At 39.2% G+C, this 24,393-nt stretch overlaps 1 protein-coding gene across 3 annotated transcripts in view; it reads right to left on the reverse strand.

Annotated features, from left to right (window-relative positions):
* Positions 1–24,393, reverse strand: part of eprs1 (glutamyl-prolyl-tRNA synthetase 1) — a 72,315-nt gene that overhangs the window by 40,627 nt on the left and 7,295 nt on the right. For all 3 annotated transcript variants that reach the window (XM_078557093.1, XM_078557094.1, XM_078557092.1), the window contains exons 2-4: positions 20,591–20,675; positions 13,119–13,218; positions 7,994–8,150 (exon numbers count right to left, since the gene is read on the reverse strand). In XM_078557093.1, the coding sequence (XP_078413219.1) occupies positions 7,994–8,150; positions 13,119–13,218; positions 20,591–20,675 (342 nt within the window). The remainder of the gene's footprint in view (positions 1–7,993; positions 8,151–13,118; positions 13,219–20,590; positions 20,676–24,393) is intronic.

Consider the following 24,393-nt stretch of genomic DNA (forward strand, 5'->3'; position numbering starts at 1 on the left):
ACACTAGCCTGAACTTGTGTATTGCAATGGGCCCTCATCACCAGAAATGCAATGCGTATACATGCACTTAAGTGGACCAAATCAAACTCTGAGTTCAGCAAAGATTTCAGAGCAATAGTCACTTTATGGGACAAGTCTAAATGTTGCAACAGAGGACCAAGATTGCTCAGCCTACCACCAAGAGACCGCAATGCCAAAATCATAAGTTTCCAGCGATTCATCACCAGAGTGCAGCAAAAACACAAACACTCATTATGTCAGCAGGGGTAGTTGTGGAGGAATAATTCCTAAACTGAAAAGTGCCAAATCTGGTCAGAATAGAATACTTCGGATGATGTCAATGCCAAAAGGACTCAATGAATTTGACAAACTCTGAATCAGATGCCAAAGACAATGAATTTGACGGGTTTTAAAGTGCTTTGATTGTGTTTAATATCTTTGTACTGTCAATTTATTCAATAAGTCGAGTGACAATAATATAATAGGAATTACTGGCTTATTTTTTTAATATACATTTCAAAATAGCGACCACCCATACCAGCAGTTCACTTTTACACTCAGCATGCAAGTTGATTGCCCTTTATGGAGACATTTGTCAAGGTTTCAAACTTGACAAAGGTTCATACAAAGGCCTCACTAAATGAGCCACTTAGCTCTAAATGGCGCGCTTGCGTTTTGTAACTCTTGCGGATGGTTAATGAGTGTGTGGATTATTATTAAACAACGGTGAAAGCCACCTTCCTCATTTTTGTTTTGTTGGTGCTCATGATTGCTAATAGTATGTTAATTATACTATTAAGATAGACAGGTGAAGGGCATTGTTTAATTAAGTACTTTGAACACAAACAGGGGACAGCTGGGACACTGGTTGTGCATGAGAGGTGGTGAGACTGAACAAAATCAATAAACTCTCTCAGTAAGGAAAAGCAAAGTGTCTTGGTTTTGACTTAACCAACTGGCTTGGATCCCGTTAACATTGATAGCAGAGAACGGTTGGCCTAAAGGTGAAGATTGGAAACGAAGATTTCTTTTCAGGCAGAAGGTTGTAATTGAAGTTACTTTGGAGAAGAATGGCTGAAACCAAGTATAAAGTATCAGGGTCTGATTTTCCACCATTGTTCTGTGAAGCAGAAAATTATGACCAAAGGAAAAATGAAGCAGGTAAATGGACATGGGTTACATCCTTACCAGGCAGCAGCAAGGTATGGTCTTGGCACTTTCACTTCCTACCAGAAGCAGGATCAGGTGCAAAGTATTTTCGGAGCTAGCCGCTCATCATTTAGACACCAAGGAAGGTTTGAATAATCTCTTAAAATTTATGAACAAAATTTTAAAAGGTGACCTGTTAAATGCAAAATGAGGCATTGTCTGGCTTTGATAAATTTAGATGGTTATTCCATAGAAGAATATATCATGAAATTTAACAGGTTATATACAAGATTGCAGGAATTCTATTTGGAGATCCCTAATTCAGTGCTTGCTGTAAAGGAAAATATAATTTTCCCAATTTTACTGTGGGATACTGTGAAGGTGTGAGAGAGAGAGAGAGAGAGAGAGAGACACTAATTTAATTAAACCGAAGACAGTCAGGCTGCAAGGTTTAATCATCAAAAGGTTAAATATAAAAGCAGGCATTTTTGAAGTGGAGATAAACAAGCTAATACGGGATACCAGTAGATATAGCATGAATAGGAATTTGCATTCGGAGGTAAATGAGGAGTTGAATTTTTAGCTGCCAAATGTCAAAGGGAAATAAAAGGAAGTTTTACAAGTGGCAATGATCATAAATGAATACAGAAGTGTTATTAAGTTTATTTTTCCTGAAAATAGTGGCCATAAAGACAATATGAAAGATTTTTATATTTTGGGAAAGGTAACTTTCAAAGAAAGTTAAGAACAATGGGTTTAAAGATGGAAGATGAAAAAACATATTTAAGGAAAGATTGAAAGCTGTATGGGCATGTGATCTTGAAAAGTGTCCTGTGCAAAGACAGACCAGTGAAATAAGCAGCCTCTAGCCACCCCAGAGAAGTGTCTGGTTGTTCCAGAAAGCAAGGTTTTGTTACAAGCCTTAGGTTTCCATTGTTGAGTGAGAACGGAGGGAGAAGCTTGTGAAATACCTCCCCTATAGCAACAGTGGATGCCTTGTGGTAATATTACTGGATTTTTTATAGATTAAGAATCTGTGGTTTATTGTCTGTGAGTCCAGCTAAGTAGAAACCTTTTGGGAAATGTTAAAGGCTAAATTTAACTGTGTAACTGTAATCTTGTGTGTTTGAGTTTTCTTTTCTTAATAAATCTTCTAATTTAATATTTAAAATCTCCAAAAGTGGTCGTGGAATCTTTACTTCTTACTTCAATACACATACCTTCTTGTAATAAATACAAATTGTAAAATCGCTGTGGTAGCTTGACCAAGTTTCCCTTTGGAATTTGGTCAGCCCAGCAATTACCACCTGCCATATCATGACATTGCTTTCAAATTGTTGGATTGTGTTAAAGTATCGAACATGGATAGACTCCTGATCTTGACTGGAGTTAGATTCTCAGAAAGGGACACTTATTGAACAGCTGTGTGAAGCTTTAAAAATGAAATTCTGGGGAAACATTCATTTCCAGCCACTTTCATGGCACAAGTGGGACCTTCAGCGGTAACACAAAAGATGGAGGATTCAATGCAAGCAGCATTTCAAGACCATTTAAGTATGGAACACAAGCGTTAATACGAAAGAAGGCAACAGAAACAAAAGGAATGAGGATAGAGATCTTTTTGGTATTGCTAAAATACGACAGGAAGTGGGTAACTATAGCAGGAGAATGAACCCCAAGAATATGCGAGAAATAGTCAACAGGTGTTTCAGATGTGACTTGAAATATCATTATGCAATGAACTGTCCAATACAGGGTTTTGAAATGACTCATGACATAGAAGGTTCGGAAGGGGAAGATGATAATACTGATCAGTCAGAGAGAATTGTACTGGTTACCAGAAGCTTTATTCCAGTAATGGGTGTTCTAGTTGCGGACTCATTCAATTGTGCTCTGTTGGACCATGGTGTACGTCCCACAGTATGCGGAGTGGATTAGTTAAAGTGTTACCTGGATTCTCTAAATAGTAAGGGCCGAAATAAGGTTAAGGAATATGAAAGTTTTACTTACTTCAGGTTCGGGGAGGATAACAAGTTAAAGTCACTAAAAGAGTGGCGATTCCCTGTGAAATAGCCAGAGTAAACCATTTTATCCAGTAATGTAGTATCCAGTGAAATACTCTTACTGTTGAATAAGCAGTCTATGAAAAAGGCTCAAATGAAATTAGATATGGAACATGATAAGGCAATTGTTTTGGGAAATCTGTAGATTTACAGTTTACACAATCAGGACATTATTGTATCCTCTTAACAAAACCTAACATTTCCAATCACAATGTCAAAGAAACTTTGATAACATCAAAGGGTAGGAGTTTAAAGAAAAAAAGACAAATTGTTTGAAAATTACATCATCAGTTTGCCCATCTTTTCATAAGTTAAAAATCCTACTAAAGGGTTATGAATATACTAAGCTTATAGAAGCGATCAGTGAGAAGTGTGATATATATATAAAAAATATAGGTGGACACCATCACGGCCCATTAGCAAGCGAATTTAATGAAATTGTAGCAGCGGACTTGAAGGTATGGGATAAGAACAAAAGCATTTTTCTCTTACACTATACAGACATAGCAACTAGATTTAGTCTGTCAACAGGAATATATAGTAAAGAGAAGGTGGACAAGATAATGGGAAAATTGGATAGTAACTGGACTGGGAGCACCAGCTAAATTCCTAATTGACAAAAGTGGGGGAATGTGCCGACTATTAATTTAAGAGTGTGTGAGAAAATATGAACATCGTAGTAATGAACACAGCAATGGAAAGTCCCTTTAGTAATGGGGTTGTGAAAGAAATCATGAAGTGATGAGGTGCTTCACAAAATCTTAGCTGACCAACAGAGCTGTAAACTGACATCTACCCTGGAGTGCACAGTCCATGCGAAGAATTCACTTCAAATGGTTAGGAATTACGGTCCCTATCAATTATTTTGCGGAAGAAATCCAAAAATACCTTCGGTGATGTGGGATCACATCTCGGCCTTGGAAGGTTCTACGATTAGTTCAATTTTTTCTGAGCACTTGAATGCCCTCATGCAGGGAGAAGGGCATTTATCAAGGCTCAAGTTTCAAAGAAAATTTGGCGAGCACTGCATAAGGCCGTCAGAAATAAATTTTAATCCAGGGAACATGGTATATTACAAGTGAAAATCAGAGAGTGGGAAGGCCCGAGTAAGATTGTAGGCAGTGATGGAAAAACAGTAATTTTACAACATGCCAATCAAACTATTAGGGTACATTCCTCAAGGCTAATTAGCACAGATTATACATTTACAGTATCTGAACAGGTAATAGAAAGTGAAGAAGCACCATGCGCTTCACAAACACATAGGTTGGACAATTATGAGGAGCAGATTTTCGCAGATAAACAGCCGACTGTTTATAGACAAAATGATACCGAAGCGCAGGATAAGGCTGTTTATCCCAAAGGACAACTACCCAAAGTTGGCACTACAGTAACATGGAAAATTGGATTGTAACAGGACTGAAGGGGCCAGTGAATGGAGAGATGCCACCATTATAGGGAAAGCAGGAAAAGCCATCGGCAAATGGTTGAATGTGCAAGATGAGGGACAGAAGGTAAGACTCATGGACTGGCAAAATAGGGTAAAGATGTGGAAGGCACAGTGTGGGTTCTAAAAGTGGGTTGGGAACTGTTCATGACTCTAGGAAAAGATCAGAGACTTGCTAAAGAGACTCTGAGGGGACTCTGATCATCGGAGGGAGATATAATGTAGCAGTGGTCCAAGAAGAGATAGGAGGGAGAATAGAGGTCATCGTTTGACAAGCACAAGGACTATAGAACAGGCTGGGAATGCCATGATAAGTAGAAGCCCTTATGATAGAGAAGTTTTAGTGGCTACTAACAAATTAGAAGATAAGGTGATAAAGGATGCCAAACAAAGGGTTGGAAAGTTAGAAAGAATTTGGTGCATACACAAATACCAGACAGGGGGCAGCCAGCCTTATCACACAGGTGGATACGCACAGAAAAGGTACTTCCTGAAGGCACATACAAGGCTCAGGGTTTTGAAGAGAGACCTGGTGATCAAGATGTCCGAATGAGCTCTCCCACTGCAGGAAAAAAGCTTCAAGATTTTCTTAGCTTTTTTAGCAACATATTCCTGAGAATGTAAATGGTTCAATATAAACGCTGCATTTTTAGCCCTGTGAGAAGCTTCAAAGGAAAGCATTTTTGAAACCACCTAAAAGAAGCTGGCGATATAGAAGGGAAACTGTGGAAATTCAACGTGCGATGGGTTGAATGATGCATCAAGGGCATGGTATTTCTGAGTCAGGTCCATCCTGCTGGAAGCGGGTTGTATTCATCTAAAAGCAGACCCAGCAATGTTCTATTGGTACCACAAGGAAAAACTAGCAGGCATCTTTATGATGCACATTGATGATTTTCTGTGGGGTGGTTCTCCAGAATTTGAGCAATGGGCGATAGATAAAATAAAGAGAGTTCAAGATTGGAAGTCAGACTTCAGGTCCTTTAAATATATAGGATGGACATTAAGCAGAATAAGTTGGGGCAGACCTTGAATCAACAGTCTTATTTAGAAAATGTTAATCACATCTCAATAAATCAGGCCAGGTCCTCACAAAAAGAGGATCCTGCGTCCAAGGAAGAAACAGACCAATTAAGAAGATTGATTGCACAGTTGAACTGGTTGTGCACTCAGACAAGACCTGATGCTAGTTATGATGTAGTGAAACTGAGTACTATGATGCTAAAGTTGAGGACGTTCTGAGAGCAAATAAAACATTAAAGGAATTAAATTCAGAGAAAGGCGCACTCAGGTTCCCAGCCTTGGGTGATCCAGAAGATATGAAGTTAGTCATTTTTAATGATACTTCACTACATGTCAATCTGCCAATGGCTATTCTAGTACAGCACGGTTTATCATATTCTTGGTGGGGAGGAATAACATTGGCCTGGGAAGTAAAGAAAATAAAAAAAGGGTAGTTAAAAGCACCTTAGCTCCAGAAACGCTTGTTATAGTGGAAGTGATACATATGGGATTTTACTTATCAAACATTGAGGGAAATCCTATGAGGGGCATTTAGAAAAATGTGCCCATTAAAAGTCATGAGGACAACCATTCTCTATGGGATAGTGTACATTCAACAAAGGATGCAACTGAGAAAAGGTTAAGGATTGACCTTGCTAGCATAAAAGAAATGTTCCAGAAAAAGAGATCTCCTAGATAAAATAGGTTGACACATGTCACCAATTATCAGACTGTTTTACAAAAAGGAATGCTTGCTTGAAGAAACTGTTGGGGGTCCAAGAAGAGGGATGTCTTGTATTATGAGTTATACGAAATGTGGGAAATAATTTTTTCTGTCTTTGATATGTTTTGAAATTATTTGTGTGTTATAAAGTTGTTTAAAGAAAGGGGAATCTGTTAATAGTATGACAATTATATTGTTAAGACACACAGATGAACAGCATTGTTTAATTAAGTACTTTGAATACAAATAGGGTACAGCCAGGACATGGTGTGTGTGAGGAGCGCTGAGACTGAACAACGTCAATAAAATCAGTGAGGAAAAGCTATGTGTCTTGATTTTGACTTCACCAACCAGCTCGCATCCTGTTAACAATGATATCCAAATAGCAGCCTTTATGGACACTTATCAACCTTTGATGTCACATTTTACTGTTTTAATTAACTGTTATAATCTTAGCGCCTCTGTCAGCTGTGGCTCAGTTGGCAGCATTTGCCCCTCAAGATTTTGGGGTAAAGTTCCACTTCAGGATTTGAGCACAAAAAGCAAGGTTGACACTTCAGTGCAGTACTGGGGGAGCGCTGCACTACCGGAGGTGCTGCCTTTTGGATGGGACATTAAACCAAGACTCTGTCAGTCCTCTAGGTGGACATAAAAGACTTAAAGGCCCTATTTTGAAGAAAAGGGAAGCTATCCATGGTGCCCTGGTTAATATTCATCCCTCAATCAACATCACAAAAGCATCATCACATTGTTCTTTGTGGGAACATGCTGATTGCAAATTGGCTGCTGCATTTCCTATACTACAACAGCGACTTCACTTCAAAAGTACTTCATTGGCTGTAAAGTGCTTTGGGCTGCCCTGTGGTCATGAAGAGAGATATATAAATAAAAGTAATTGTTTCTTTTACTTTCGGCATGAAAAATGCATCAGCAGCAGTTTTCCATATTTCATTGCCCAACCTATAAAGGCGCCAGCAACAAGCCAGATAAGAAAAGTAGAACAGTGGAACTTGGTGAGGGCTGATATTTTTAAACCCTCATGACCAGTCTGCAGTGCAAACTGTAGCATCATATCAAATGTTGTATGAAGTTACAGGTTAACTCAAGTCATACCAGTCTTAAAAACACATTCTGAAAGACATGTAGTGGAATATATTAAACAGCTCCAAAACTCTAAATTGACAATCCCAATTGAGTAATGATCAGATTCACAGAGTTTTTGGGAGTAATGCCCATAAAAGTATATTGGATTTTTTTTTTGCATTAGTGGCCCTATAAAAATCCAAAAGCTGTAACAGTAGAGAAATCTATCAGATGTCTGACCAAGACATTGTCTGTTCATCATATTTGTAGGTGTTCAATTACTTTAAAGGTTATTTTAAAGTATTATTACTGTATTCCAAGGAAATCTAAACCATTTTATCATGGCACTGTGAAGTCATGTCTGTAAAAGCAAGCAAGTGTGGGAAGAGTTTTCAATATAATTACATCAAGCATTTATATTTGTATCTTCAAAGTTATCAAGCTAAAATAGAACTCTACAAAATGTACCATAGACATAATTTACAAAAGCAAATACACTTTAAACAACATTATTCTCTTGCCAACCTTTCAATGCTGCCCATACACACAGATCAGCCAGTGTCAATTCATGCCCAACCAGGAATGTCCTGAGAGAAAGTGCACAATCAAGCTCTTGTATTGCTGTAGGGAACAGAGCAGAGCTTGCCAGTCCTGTGCTGCTAAATTCCAACCAGTGATCAACCTGCCAACAAAACGATTATAACAAGGAACAGTTTCAAAGTTCATCATTTGACATTGGTAATATCAGCACAGTTGAAATGTGAATGGTAGCTGTCTTAATGAAACTTTTTATTAAGGTGAGTAATCCTAGGTTCTTGACATTTATCAAGAGATAAGTCCTGTTTTTATGCCAACATTGCAAAAGAAATGGTGAAAGCAAGAATCCTGCTACTTTGTGGTATACTATAAATTTTTCATTACTGAAATATCTCAAAGTTGGTGTTTGTATTTTAAGAAAGGCCATGCGCTTTGGATCAATCCTATCTAATAGAAAACCTGATCACTTCTCATTAAGAGTTAAAAACAAAGGATAGCAAAAAGTCTTGTTACTTATAATTGGCTCTCAGGAATTCGTAACATTGTGATCCATTTTTTTTTAAAAACCATAATAAATTGTGGGAACTTAGGCCACTACAAACTTGGATTGTATGGTCAGGAAAATTCATGTCCTTTTAACATGCAAATAATGCTGTCACTGAGTTTATATTATGACACTGGTGTGTGATAAGTACACAAGTTGATTTGCTTTAATGTCATAACCAATCTGCCTCTACTATAATACTTTTAATTGCTTTCCCACTACTAAAAGACCTGTAACCATCAATTCATTGTTCTAGTGTTGCATAGTTCTAAACATTCTCTCCCAAATACATTACAACTTAGAAGGACCAAAGTCTATAATTGGTTGCAATTCATTATTCTAGTGGGCATGTTACAAACATTTTGGACACCAACCCTTAAAATTCACCAAACCCCAAATGAGAGAGAAACTACATTGCAACTGCCAAGAAAATATCATAATTACCTGGAAAAACTCAGCAGGTCTGGCAGCATCGGTGGAGAAGAAATCAGTTAACGTTTCGAGTCTTCATGACCCTTCGGCAGAACTTCTGCCGAAGGGTCATGAAGACTCGAAACGTTAACTGATTTCTTCTCCACCGATGCTGCCAGACCTGCTGAGTTTTTCCAGGTAATTCTGTTTTTGTTTTGGATTTCCAGCATCCTCAGTAGCTTTTAGCTTTTTGTTTTTATTTAAGAAAATATCATGTTTGCTATTACGTTTTTCTGAAAGCCTCATTATAACACAAACATCCACCTCAACAATTTGCAGATATTTTCTTCTTCCACACTCTAATAGTTTTTCTCAAAGGCAAAAGGACTGTGTTTTTCCAACCCCATCTACTTTTCTCCCCAGAAACTGGGAAGTTATGATGTGGTATGGATTCAAAGTAGCCTACACGAAGCTTCACCCACAGTGTCAGGGAACCTTCCTACACTTTTTTTAATCGAAGCTCACACATGAACAATGGCCACCTGACAAGGTACCAGGCAATTGGAATGGTACCCCAAAGGAGTACTGTTGAGAAAGGGAAAGAAATTGCTGCTGAAGCTGGTGGGTGGGGATGGTAAGAACAACAAGCATAAGTTACTGTGAAATGGAGTTTGTTCTCAGACAGTAATTTGTAACTTCCTTTTTTTAAAAAAAAGGATGCTGAAAGATAAAGGTTTGAGCTTCTCAAGGTTGTGTGTAAAACTGGCAAAAACAAGTGTTACACAGAATAATTGAGCAGACATTTAGCTTTCTAACTTAACATTCTAACTCAACTGCACCAGTAAGGTAAAATAGTAAATTACACACATATATTACTTCCAGCTGTCTCAGCTGGTGTAGTATTACAGAATTTTACAAACAGGCAAGCTGACGTGGCAGCGGGGCCCTACTTCAATGTACGTGTCCTGTATTCTTCAAATTCGCAAACAACTCCAAATAATATAAACCACTTAGTGGGATACAGGTGCAAATTACATATAACAAAACTAGCACCAACACCTGAAATATCTTGATAACTACCTCAGGCACTTTGAAACTAAAGACAAAGTTTGAACACTAATTTAAACCTACAAAACCCAACTAATATTCAATCACCAGGTTCTTCAAAGCTAAAGATCTTTAGGTCTTGTTTAATTAAAGTTTTAATTAAAACTTAAATTTGATGAAAAATATCTTCAAAAAAGAGAATTTCTAAGAATTATAGGTCAGAGTGGTCCAAAAATAATTAAGCCTATGTGAAATATGAATGCAGTCTACGTTTCTTAAATTAAAACTGTTTAATTTGAATGTGAGATTCAAATTGAAATTATGCAAAAATTCATCTGTTGCTGTTGATTATTAAAATTGCTGAATTTATACTATTGGATCATTTGTATTTTAAGCAAAATTATCTGAACACAAACACTGTAAATGAGAATCTCATGCACAAGCTATAAAAAAGGTGCTGTTTTGTTCACTATAGAGTTTATCAATGTTTTCTTATGAGGATTTGCAAATACTGACACTTCTGGATTTCTTTAAACTAACGAAGCTAACAAATATAGAAAAAAAGAGATTTTAATGACAATGGTCATATCACTGTGAGCTTCCGAGTGTCTTGCAGACCTATTGTGAAAAATATTTGCATATGATTTAACCGCACTGTTTGGCTTTCTTTGATGTTAAACATTTCAAATTCACACCTTCAATGGGATGCTATTTCAGTAGTTCAGTAAATTAATTCCCTCCGTTCCCCAAGTAAACTGCCTGATATTTCAGCAATTTCTCATGCTCACTCACAGATAACTGGAATTAATTATATTGTATTATATAATGAGTACTTGGGAATAGTTGAGTCTGGAGGCAACAAAGGCATGGATATGGCTTTCAGCAAATGAGCTAAAACAAGCACAGAGACAGGCAAATGTTATGGAGGTGCAAGTAGGCAGCTTTGGTGATGGAAAGGATAAGTGGTTAGAACCTCAGTTCAGGGTCAAATAGGATGGCTTGGAAGCAATAGTCTGGTTCAGCCTCAGACAGCGGTTAGGGAGATCAGTGGCTAGAATGGAGTTTGTGGTGGAAGCTGGAGATAGTGGTTTCAGTCTTCCCAATTTTTTATTAGAAGAAGCTTCAATTTTTGCTATACTGGATATCGGACAAGTTGGATCAAAAATCCTGAAACTCCCTCCTTAACAGCATAGTGGAAACATCTGCATCATATGGACTGCAGCAGTTCAAGGAGGCAGTTCACAGCCATCTGATCAAGGGGTAAGGGATGAGCAAAAAATGCTGGCTTTGCCAGTGATGCTCACATCCCAAGAGTGAATAAAAAGAGAGCAGCATAACAAATCAGAGATCGTGAACAGACAGAGGTGATGGTGAGGTAGTACCAGGTGGTCTTAGTATACGTGCAAAACTTGGCATTGTGTCTTCAGGTGATGTCATCAAGGGGCAACATGTAGCTGAGAAATAGGAGGGGGCCAAATATAGATCCTTGGGAGACCCTTGAAGTAATAATGCAGAAGCAGGAAGAGGGAACATTGCAGGCGGTTCGCTGACTACACAGCTGGGTAGAAAGAATGGAACCAAGAACCAAAAAACAGATAGGGTTGGAGAAAGTGGAAGAAATCATTGACAAGAACTAATGGGATGAAAAAGAGACAATGGATAAACAACTAGTCAGAGTGATTTAATGAGAAACTGGATGGCAACAGCAGGAAACCACATTGTTGTAAATGGTTTAGAAATGCATAAAGCCAGACATTGTCAAAGGAAATTACAGCAATTCATTGCTCAAGGTTCGAGGTGGACAACATGGGTAATAAAATCAAGGCAACAATCATATCTAAAAATCATACTTGTGATTAGGTACTAAAACAGCACTTCAGATAAACTTGGAGAGTTAAAAACAGGACTTCAGAGTATCAATACAAAAGAAATAGCACATGGGTGGGAAGAATAAGGGGGAATCACTTTTTTATAGGCTTGTGATTAACTCAATTTAGGGAGAAAGAAACTTGCAGCAAGAGAAGCTGAAACAACAGCATAGCATGTGGGGTGGAAGAGGGATGGGAGAGAAGAGTAAAGAGAGGAAAGAAACAGGTATAGACGGAGTGCAGGGTAGTGATGTCAGCTGTCAAGCAATGGATTGATAGAAATACTGATAATGTACGAAGTCCAGCAAAGCAAGGACACTGGAAGGAAATGGCTTGTTTTTAAACTGCCCTTCCACAGTTTCCTAGAAGAGATTGGGTTTGTGTGGCTTAGGCTTTTACTTCTGTCTCACTACCGTTACTGGTGGCCAGTGCTCAGTCTATGGGATGGTGTTATGTCAGGGCCAAGGTGGTCTCCTTGCAGCAAAATCTGTCTTTCAATTGGAATTCTTTAACTTTTTGAGTTTAGTCAGGCACAAATAATTTTTGCTTTGATAGTGCCTGATAAGGAAACTCAGTTAAACATTTTCTGTGGAACATTATTGGAATAAATATTAGAAAGCAGAAAAGCATACATTCATAAAAAAATCTATCCATGTTATTAATTTTCAAAATGTCAATTCCATAATATGGTCAGCTGTGGAAACCAGTAAATGAAGCAGCTTGTGGTTCTACGAATCTTTTTGGTTTGGTTGTAAATATCAGTGACAGTGGTGACAAAAAGGTGAAAGGCCAGTAAAAACAAGTTATTTCCTTCCACCTTAAAGGGAAATTAAAAATGACAAAATATGATTAAACAATGATTAAATTATCATCTGAAAATACAAGCAGCAATTAGCCAGCAATCAGAACTTGCTGGAATTCAAAACAAATATAGCCATCAAAAATAGCTGTAAGAAGCAGATATTTCCATTGAAAAAATATTGCTCCTGAGAATGTATACCCTCTCTTTGCTGCTACCAGGTTTAAAATTAATGCAGAAAAGCCTATCAATTCAGAGAAGTTACTGTTTTCAGTTGAAGAATGTGCTCATGTAAAGGCAGTTCAGTTCATCCTCCAGGTTGGTCACGTTTGATCCAAACGACATAACATGCCTAGAGATTTAATACAGCTTTGGCCGCATGCACAAGATATTCAAGGTGATATATCAATCATTTTGCCACCCTACAGAGACTCAAACTCTTACCTCAGTACGTTCTAGCAGATTGGAGCCATAGAGCTTATTTTCTGTAGCTACCCGAGCCAGGTAGCGGACAATGGAATTCACATCATTAAAGGCAACATTTCTGCAAGATTGAAAATAGAGTATACTGTAGTGCTAACACACTAATTAACAACTGTTTACTATATATATATGATTAAGAGTGATTTTGAGCGCAGATGATATCAATAGTGAGGGAGCTGTATGAAAAGATTAGTGGTTCATTATTTCATGTGTATGTGTCAAGTCAAAAGGTACTTTTGAAATTTACCAACTGTTTGGTAGCTACAGATCAGTAGTCTTCAAGCTTTTTAACATTTGGTCACATGAAGCCCTGTAAACTTCATTTAAAGTTGAAATTTATGTTCCCATTAGTTTTCATATACCTCACACTATACATACTAACAGTTTGGTGCTTTAATTTAGGATTTATTCATCAGGTAATTGTGCCAAAAGCAACTCTATCCAAACTTCAAGGCATACAAAATTCAAACTGGGCAAAAATGAAAAGAAGTTTAAATACAAATACAAAGTTGTCATCTGAGTTTCATCAACTGGAGCACCAAAGCCTGCAGATAACACTTGGCCCATGGGAGAGAGTTTAGATACCCATTCTACAGAATAATAAATGAGGCCATAATTGGTAAGGTGAAATAAGTGGTCATCAAGGACATGAAGCAGCATAAAGAGAACATGGGCGCAAATCAGTAGGTAGTGGGGGTGCGAAGGCTAGCAGTAGAGAAGGAATTGATGGGGAGGTGGTGGCGGCGTAGCAGTATTGTCACTGGACTCACAATCCAGAGACCCAGGATAATGCTCTGCGGACCCGGGTTAAAATCCCACCATGGCAGATGGTGAAATCTGAATTCAATAAAAAATAAAATCGGGAATTAAAAGTCTAATGAAAGCCATGAAACCAACGTCAATTGTCGTAAAAAAGCATCTGTTTCACTAATGTCCTTTAGGGAAAGAAATCTGCTGTCCTTACCTGGTCTGGCCTACATGTGACTCCAGAACCAAGCAATGTGGTTGACCCTTAGCTGCCCTTAAATGTTCTCAAGGGCAATTAGGGATGAGCAATAAAAGCTGGCCTAGCCAGCAATATCCCCATCCCATGAACAAATAAAAAAAGATATCAAAGGAGATGTTAGATATGACTCCAAAAAATCAACTTTCCCTGAGGGGGGTGCAGCACAGTACAGGGAGATGGTGGCATAGAGGTTAATGTCAATGGACCAATAATCCAGAGGCCCGGCTAATGCTCTCTGGACACGGGTTTAAATCCCACCAGGGAAGCTATTGCAGTTTAAATTCAATTAACAAAATCTGGAACTGAAAGCTAATCTCAGTAATGGTGGCCATGAGACTATCGCCAATTGTCATAAAAATTGTCTGGTTCACTAATGTAATTTAGGGAAGGAAGTCTGCCATCATTACCTGGTCTGGCCGACATATGACTCCAGACCCACAGCAATGTGGTTGAAACTGCCCTTTGAAATGGCCTAGCAAGCCATTCTGTTCAAGAGAAAATATGACACCCACATCTTACGAAAAGAATTTTTAAAAGCTTACAATACAACTGATTACAATGAAGGTCAAAAATATGGTACATTGAAGGTGAGTCAGTTGTATGGATTAGGAATTCAGTAGATAACACTGAACAACAGGCAGCCTTTAACTTTTCAACAGTCATTCTCAAGTTTTGACTCAAATGCTTAGCTACATATAGCTTACCTCACAATTTAGAAATCTAAATCAAAGTCACTACTCACTGTACATCTGCCTGAGGATCAACGTGCTGCTCCCCTGCCTCTCTCATCCATCTGGCTTCCATCTTAATCTTCCAAAAAGGTGTCTCCAAACCAACAATCCCATCTGGATGATTAAGTCCACTGACATCCAGAATCTGACCAAAACCTGGTTTATTGATGTGCATTCTTTCTCACCATGATGATTCATGACATTGTCTGTTAAATTGTTACGGGGAATAATATGGATCTGATCTCCAGGTTGCCATCTTGGCCTGCTCCCTTACTATTCCAGCACTATCTTTGTTTTGGCACCTGATTCTTTACCACTCATGCTAAGTCCTCATTAAGCATTTCTTCTGGCTCCAAAATTGAGGCCATCATCTTCCTGCTGCCACCTCCCCTTGTTCTATCAATTCTCCTAGAAGTGATACCGTCCCCTCTTCAGTTTGGTTTCTGTCCCATCTTTATACCAATTCTGGCCTGAACAAAGTCACCTCTGGGTGATTAAACCTCAACCTCTTCAATTTTGATGGGCAATTACCCCCATGCTCTTTCCCATTACAATTTCTCTTCATGGTTCCATTCCCATCTACCCCAAACTGGCCAGCACATCTCTGGTGATATGCTCCATGATTCTATCCTTGGCTCCCTTCTATTTATCATCTACTTCGTAATAACATTAAAGGGCACAGTAGTGTAGTCGTTATGTTACTAGACTAGAAATCCAAGGAACATTAGTTCAAATCCTACAATGGTGAATTGAGAATTTTATTTCAGTTTTTTAAAAATCTGGAAATGAAAAGCTAGTATCAGCATCCGACCATGAAAGTGGCTGCCATTATTACTCAATCTGGCCAATCCGTGACTCCAGGGACACACCAACATGGTTGACTTTTACTTGCCTTCTGAAGTGACCTCTCAATTTCAGAGCAACTAAGAGTAGACAATAAAAGTCAGGCTCATCAGTCATCCAGAGGATAAATAATTAAAAAAAAATCTATAAGCATCGGATCAGCTTCTATGTGTATAATACCTAGGTCTAGCTATCCATCCCCATCCCCAACTATACGACTTTTGTTTTACTAACTGCCTATTGTTCCAGCTCAATATTAGCATAATCAAAGCCATTTTACTCAGCTGTCACCAGAGATGTCCACATTAGCGTCCCCACCCCTACTACATATACCCCAATTCCTTCACCATCCCTGTTGTTTGGTCAGACTGTTTACAACAATGTGTGACCAGTGTCCTGTTTGAAAGGTCATATCCAGTCCATCATTATGAATGCCTATTTCAATTTTCATAAACACCCATTTCCACCTTTGCATGACCCCATCTGTCAATGAAACCCTCAACCACACAGTTGTTTTCCCTCCTAAAAATTCTCCAGACCGCTATCTGAGCTCTGCGATGCATAAATTTGAAGTTATTCAGAACGCCACTGGCTGTAAATCCTGCTAAGTCTCATTCACCGCTGTCCATGCCAAGCTCCAGTGAGTTCTCACTCTCAAGCTCCCTAGATTTCCAGGTTCTGTTTTTCTCTACAAATCCCTCCATGGTCTCACTTCATCCTATCTCACTGTCTCTCACAGCTCTACACAGTGCACCTTCATTCTTCTGATTCTGGTCTACTCATCATCTCGCCCCAACCCCCATTACTCCTGCTCCAGCATCAGTAACTCAGGCTTTAGTTATCACTCACCTGCACTTTGCAACTCTCTTCAATCTTACTACCACAAGGACACTTCCAAAAGCACTCCCGAACTTTCACATTCACAACTCTTGCTCTGTGTGAGACCCCTTGTAAAATACTGTGGACATTACGATTTAAAAAAAGCTACCATAAATCGGTGTCTTTTGGTTACTGACTCTCGTGCTGCTAGAAACAGACTTGCCTATTTACTCTATTAGAGCCCTTCATGATTTTGAACTTCTCTATTAAACCTCCTCTTAACCTTCTATGCTCTAAGAACAACGCCAGTTTCACCATAGAAGTGAAGTCCATCCTCCTTGGCACAATTCTAGATTTTGCATTTTCAATTCATTATGATAATAGAAATATGAAAACAAACAATCAGGTCTGTCTCAAGGACAGAATTTTAAATGCTGTATTAACCATTGTGCCTCCAGCATCGATATTGCACCATCAGTTTTATAACACAGACGTTTGATATCTAATCCAAAAGCAAAATACTGTGGATGTTGCAAATCTGACATAAAAATAGATAATGCTGCAAGTGTTCAGCAGGTCTGGCAACATCTGTGGAGAGAGAAACAGGGTAAACTTTTGAAGTCGATGATCTGACCAGTTCTGATGAAAGGTCATCGGCTCTGCTTCTCACTCCACAGACGCTGCAGACCTGCTGAGCATTTCTAGTATTTTTTAAGTTATTAATACATCCGATATCTTCTGTTCAGGACATGCTCACAATTTCAAAAATCTCTATGATCGCATCAAATTGCCTTTGCCAATGTTTTCAATGTCAATTACTGAAATTCAACAGAGTGATTAGGTGCAATGTTCTTTTTCTCCTTTAATCAAAAACTAATTTGCTTTGCTTAAATGTTCAAGAAGTAAATCTTACCTGAGGTTGTGTTTTAACTTTTGTAACCTTAATACATTGGGGAAAACAGGAATATCACTACATCTGCTAGCACATTCTGAGTCAGGTATAAATTAGACCTTTTTTAAAATCAAGTCCGCTCTAAAGCTGTAGCACTTGCTTCAGCACTGAAAATACTCATTGTTAAAAAGATGCTGTTACTGAAAACCAAAAACTATGGAAATATCAGAACAGCGCTAGGCCATTGAGACTGTTCTATCACTTACTTAGATGATGGGTTATCGATACCTCAAATATATTTAACCATGTTTGTTCCATATCCTTTCATACCCACACTGACAAAAATCCATTAATCTCAATCTTGAAAGTTTCAAATGATTTGGAACCCAAAACATTTTGGGGTGTGTGGAAAAGTGCTTCCTCCTTTCACTCCTAAATGGCCAAGCTCTAATTTTAGGCTTGTGCACTCTTGTCCTTGTTAATAATTAAAAATCAGCTAAATAAGTAATGATTATTCCTTCAAAGTTGCAACTGTCAGTTATTACAACAGCTTATATCTATGGAACATATTTTTCACAAAACACCTCAAGATGCTTTACAGCAGTAGACATTAAGCAGGAAGTGGTAAAGAAATTTGAAGTTGTGACCCAAGTACAGACAACGATACAGGTCTTGAGTAGGCTTTTGAAGGAACTTTGATAGGTACAAAGGCAAACAGAACAATAAAGTACAAGGCATGGTGATTTGATTTTATTCATTCATGGGAAATGGACTTTGCTGGCTGGGCCAGCATTTATTGCCCATCCCTAATTGCCCTTGAGGTGGTGGTGAGCTGCTTTCTTGAACTGCTGCAGTCTATGTGGTGTAGGTACATCCACAGTGCTGTTAGGGAGTTCCAGGATTTTGACCCAGCGACAGTGAAGGAACGGCGAAATATTTCCAAGTCAGGATGGTGAGGGACTTGGAGGGGAACTTCCAGGCGGTGTTCCCATTTATCTGCTGCCCTTGCCCTTCCAGATGGTAGTGTTTGTGGGTTTGGAAGGTGCTGTTGACAGAGTCTTGGTAAATTCCTGCAATGCATCTTGTAGATGGTACACGCTGCTGCTACTGTGCGTCGGTGGTGGGGCGAGTGAATGTTTGTGGATGTGGTGCCAGTCAAGTGGGCAGCTTTGTTCTGGACTGTGTCAAGCTTCTTGGGTGTTGTGGGAGCTGCACTCATCCAGGCAAGTGGGGAGTGTTCCATCACACTCCTGACTTGTGCCTTGTGGATGGTGGATAGGCTCTGGCGAGTCAGGAGGTAGGCTACTCACACGATTCCTAACCTCTGACCTGCTCTTGTAGCCACAGTATTTATATGGCTAGTCCAGTTCAGTTTCTGGTCAATGGTAACCCCCAGGATGTTAATAGTGGGGGATTCAGTGATGGTAATGCCATTGAATATCAAAGGGCGATGGTTGGATTCTCTCTTGTCGGAGATAGTCATTGCCTGACACTTGTGTGTGGCGCGAATGTTACTCACCACTTATCAGCCCAAGCCTGGATATTGTCCAGGTCTTGCTGCATGTGGACATGGACTGCTTCAGTATCTGAGGAGTTGCGAATGGTGCTGAACATTGTGCAATCTTCAGTGAACATCCCCACTTCTGACCTTATGATGGAAGGAAGGTCATTGATGAAGCAGCTGAAGATGATTGGGCCTAGGACACTACTCTGAGGAACTCCTGCAGTGATGTCCTGGAGATGAGATGACTGACCAACAACCAGAACCATTTTCCTTTGTGCTAGGTATGACTCCAACCAGCAGAGAGATCCCCCCCCTACCCCCCGCCCCCTCCGATTCCCATTGACTTGAGTTTTGCTAGGGCTCCTTGATGCCACACTCAGTCAAATGCAGCCCTGATGTCAAGGGGAGTCACTGTCACCTCACCTCTGGAGTTCAGCTCTTTTATCCATGTTTGAACCAGGGCTGTAATGAAGTCAGGAGCTGAGTGGCGCTGACAGAACCCAAACTGGGCATCAGTGAGCAGGGTATTGGTAAGCAAGTGCTGCTCGATAGCACTGTTGATGACCCCTTCCATTACTTTACTGAGATTGGAGATACTGGACTGATGGGGTGGTAATTGGCCGGGTTGGATTTGTCCTGTTTTTTTTGTGTACAGGACAAACCTGGGCAATTTTCCACATAGCCGGGTAGATGCCAGTGTTGTAGTTGTACTGAAACAGCTTGGCTAGGGGCGCAGCAAGTTCTGGAGCACAAGTCTTCAGTACTATTGCCGGAATATTGTCAGGGCCCAAAGCCTTTCCAATATCTAGTGCCTTCAGCTGTTTCTTGATATCACATGGAGCGAATCGAATTGGCTAAAGACTGGCATCTGTGATGCTGGGGAACTCTGGAGGAGGCCGAGGTAGATCGTCCACTTGGCACTTCTGGCTGAAGATCGTAGTTAATGCTTCAGCCTTATCTTTTACATTGATGTGCTGGGCTCCTCCATCATTAAGTAAGGGGATATTTGCAGAGCCTCCCTCTCCAGTGAGTTGTTTAATTGTCCACCACCATTCACGACTGGATGTAGCAGGATTGCAGAGCTTAGATCTGATCCGTTGGTTGTAGGATCGCTTAGCTCTGTCTATCACTTGCTGCTTATGCTGTTTGGCATGCAAGTAGACCTGTGTTATAGCTTCACCAGGTTGACACCTCATTTTTAGGTATGCCTGGTACTGCTCCTGGCATGCCCTCCTGCACACTTCATTAAACCAGGGTTGATCCCCTGGAAGGCCACCAGTATTTTTTTTTTTCTTAATTAATTCATGGAATATTGATCTGGCTGGCAAGATCAGCATTTATTACCCATTCCTAATTGCCCTTGAGAAAGTGGTTGCAAGGTGCCTTCTTGAAAACGGAGTGGCTTGCTAGGCCATTTCACAGGGTAGTGAAGAGACAACCATATTGTGGGTCTGAATTCACCAATGTTTCAATAGTTCAGCTTATTGTAAGAGGTATTCCATAATTTCCAGAAGAATGAAATATTGACCGTTAAACCCTGAAGTGGTGACTGTCCCATGTTTAAACAGCCAGGCTGCCGCATTCAGCTAAAATGGCAGCAACAGAAGCAACCAAGTCCTCTCTTCCTGGGATACTTACTCAGAAATTCGCAGTATGTTCTCTTTACCCTCTTCAATCAGTACACTGACAGAATTGTTGATGTGTTCCACAGTTAGTAATGCACCTACAAAAGAAAAGAACTTTAAGTTTTGTATTAAATACCCACTTTGAGTGAAGTAACTTTCTACACAATGAATAAAAGCACAATGTTAGAGTAAGAAAATCACATCCGCAGGCAATACCATACTTAGTGCACAAATGCAATGATTTTTGCAGTGAATAGCTGATATGGCTACATTGCATGACAATTTACACAAGTTACATAAAATTAAATATTAATTCCCTGATCCTCAATACTCAATTCTTCTGGTCAATGTTTGCAATAGTGTGATTTGAACACTAAAATTAACTCGTGCTTGACAGAGATTTAAAGCTATATTTACTATCACAAACTCTCCCCTCCCTTTATTTGCAAAAATGGTTTCTTTACAAATCCTGCATATAAAAGGTTTGCTGTTTCTTTCCTAAAAGTGAACAGTGACAACTGCAAGCTCCAACCAGAAATTTATTTTGGCATTTTAAAATATATTTATAAAAATAGATTTTGATTGTATAGAAATTGACTGATTTTAAAATTACTGAAGGGCTGTAATTGGATAAGACACTTCAAAAATGCTTTCAGCTCTGAGCAATGGTTCCCATATCAATCTTGCAAATTCAGCTGTACTGGCGTTTCAAAATAAAATGATTAACCCTCCCTCAAAACTTTGTTCCTGCTCCTTTCCAGCAAAATTATTCAAGTTTAGCTTGTCTGAAAAGTGACAAGGATGTGAAGTTCCATAATTTCACACTGTATTTTAATAGGCCTTGAACAGTTCACCTGACATCTCGGTTAGGAAAGGAACATAAGGGAACCTCAAAGCCACAGGAATGGGAAGATTTTAAGAGATTTAAGTTGTACATCAAACAAAGTATGAGCTTAAGCTTCAAAAGTGAAAACAGAAATGCTAGGTTATTTCAGTATCCAGCCTAGCTCTACTGGCTAGTGGAATTGCTGCATTGCAGATTGGATGCAAGATGAAATGTCACCTAAAATAATATATAACCCACAGACCTTTCCAACCAATCCTGTGATGCTAGACAGCATTAGGAGGTATGTACAATAGAGGATCCACCATTTACTAGCAGTCACCTCATTCTAACTTTTCAGTGGATAGGTCAAGGATCAGAGGTGTACATGATATTTCAGTCACACCTCACCTTGACAGTGTGCATCTCATCTGCACTGCAGCAATTCTACTAATCAAAGCAGCTAGACTGGCTACTCCCACAATCAATACTGATGGCCTCTTACTACTTTTAAGGAAGATCTATTTCAGTTGCAACGTAACAGGTTGAAAGACTTAGAATTGGATCATTTAGATTTTCTTTACACAATGCTGCAGTATCATTCAAAAACCAGCCCAAGCAGAATATGACTATCCTAGGATGTGGGAGAGATAAGAATGGCCAGCTAATCTTATTTAATCACCAATTTCAGATAGAAAAGCCTATGGCAGTTTGGTTTTTTTCTACTATTGGAATGTGGATAATGGATCCAAGAATAGATTTTTTCCAAGCTAAAGAGTCAAGTAATGAACTTAAATTTAAAAAACAAAAATCCATTAATCAGGAATTTTGCACACAGTCTCTCACGAACTCAATGTTTGCATGTAATCAGTAAAGTGAATAGTAGTGTACGATATTATAAATTGGCATAAGGTAAATGTTATACAAAATAGACTTCTGTACATTGTTACCACCCCTGTAGAGACCAATAACATGACAAGGAATCTCCAAACATGCCAACGAAGGTATCAATGGATAAGGTTTGACTTTTTAAAACTTTTACTGTAAGTCAAACACAAAATCAGCTTCATTATTAAGTGTGCATAAACAAAAGGATGGTATTTCAACAGAAACAATGAATTTCTCTTTAAATAAATTGATACAACACAGATCGGTCTCACAACTCTCTCAGCGTCAGTCCCACACAGATGTGGTGCCAAGTGCAGATTCAAGTTCTTTAACCCTGCCTCCGGTACGTAGAATCTTTCACTTTTCCCACTCAATGGATTTGGCCCTCGTGTCAGTAGCCTTATTCCATCCGACGTCCCCGGATACAGTTAACACTGAAAAGGTACACGTCTATAAATCCTCTCTCCTTTGAGTTGCAAAAATTTTGATGGCGTAGCTTTGCAGAGTTACTTTTCAACTGACCAACCAACAACAGCCAGTTCATGGTCTGGCCACCTGATACAAACACTCAGCTCTTTAGCATGCCGAAGCTATTCACACCACTTTTAGGATTCAGTCCCTCTTAGCTAGTTTGCACGTTGCTTCACCAAGAACCTCTGAATTTCTATTTTCTTTTGCTGCCAAACAGAAAACTGAGAGGTTTGCTTGCTTCTCCGAAACACCCCAGTTCCACAACTGTGCCCCGCTGCAGAACGACAGATAGAAATAAGACACCCACCCCGCCCCATCAACTTATATTAGTGTTTTTTTAAACCTAGCTTTCATCCCCGTGGCAACCTCAATCAGAGTCTAGCTTCGGAAGTGCTGTCAGTACCAGGAAATCCAATTAGCCCCCACCCCCCCTTTATAGAATGATCTTAGTTTCACTTTAAATTTAAAGGGATATCTCACAAATACAAGCTTTTTGTCAAGTACAGAGCTCGTCATAAAATCAACAGTTTTTAGTCACTCTTAGTTATACATTAATTTGGAGGGAGGCTGGGAGCAGACATTTTGCTCAGGTCTCTCTTCCTACATTACATTTTGGAATAGCTGGCTTTGAAAAGCTGGCTAACAACAACACTCCCCATTGGCATCACATTATATTCTGCATAAAACATCATGCAGATGCTTTGAAGTACATAAATCCCAACAAAAAGTGAGACACCAGTATGTACACACAAATTTTCATCATTAAAACTTAAAACTTTAAACATTACAGGCGAAATGTAAATGAATATAAACCCCTTCAATTCCAAACAAGTCACAGATACAACCAACTGAAATAGACTCCAGTCAATGGTCTAAATATTTTCTTAAGCAATGTATTTAGTTTGCATCATCTGAATTTCCAAAAGAAATGCACTATCATGCAATTTCAAGGAACATTGTTGAAAATGTAAATCTTAAACACTGGGGCTTTGAAAGCACCATCTTTCAGCAATCAACTAGCATCAGGCGGACATTTAAGACTCCTGTGCTGTATGGTATGTTAAATATAGCAAAAAAACCAAGGTACCACAAGATGGTTTGAGTTTCACTAAACTAGTCACTTTCCCATTCAACCAGTTTCTGTAGAGGTAGAACTTCAATATTTCTTAGATTCCCAAAATGTACTGTGGTGCAGCAAAAAGCAAAGGACGTAATGAAAGTGTAAGACCAAAGAATTTCTCTCAGCAGACTATTCCATATTTGATGGATAAAGTCAATCCTGTCCCCACCTGCGATAAATGTAGTTACACTGCCCAATAGAGTTGATCCTGAAGCCTAATTCACACTGACTCAGCTGATATCAAGTGATCATGAAAACTGGTTTTAGTGTCTGTAAGCAACAATAGGAATGTTTAGAAGAAAAACCAGTCAGCACTCCCATTCATCACTAACCCCTGCTGGAGAGTGTATATATGGACACATATGTTAACAGGGTTGGGTGTAAAAATATCAAGCCTCAGTCCAAGGACATGCTCAGATTTACCACAGAGCTAACTTGTGAAGAATGGCTTTTAGGCACAGAGCTGATGGGCAGTCGGCACCATACCCAGGAAACCACCACCTTCATGAGGGTA

This window comes from Cetorhinus maximus, chromosome 14 (assembly GCF_964194155.1).
Source record: "Cetorhinus maximus chromosome 14, sCetMax3.hap1.1, whole genome shotgun sequence".
In the NCBI taxonomy this organism is placed as follows: domain Eukaryota; kingdom Metazoa; phylum Chordata; class Chondrichthyes; order Lamniformes; family Cetorhinidae; genus Cetorhinus; species Cetorhinus maximus.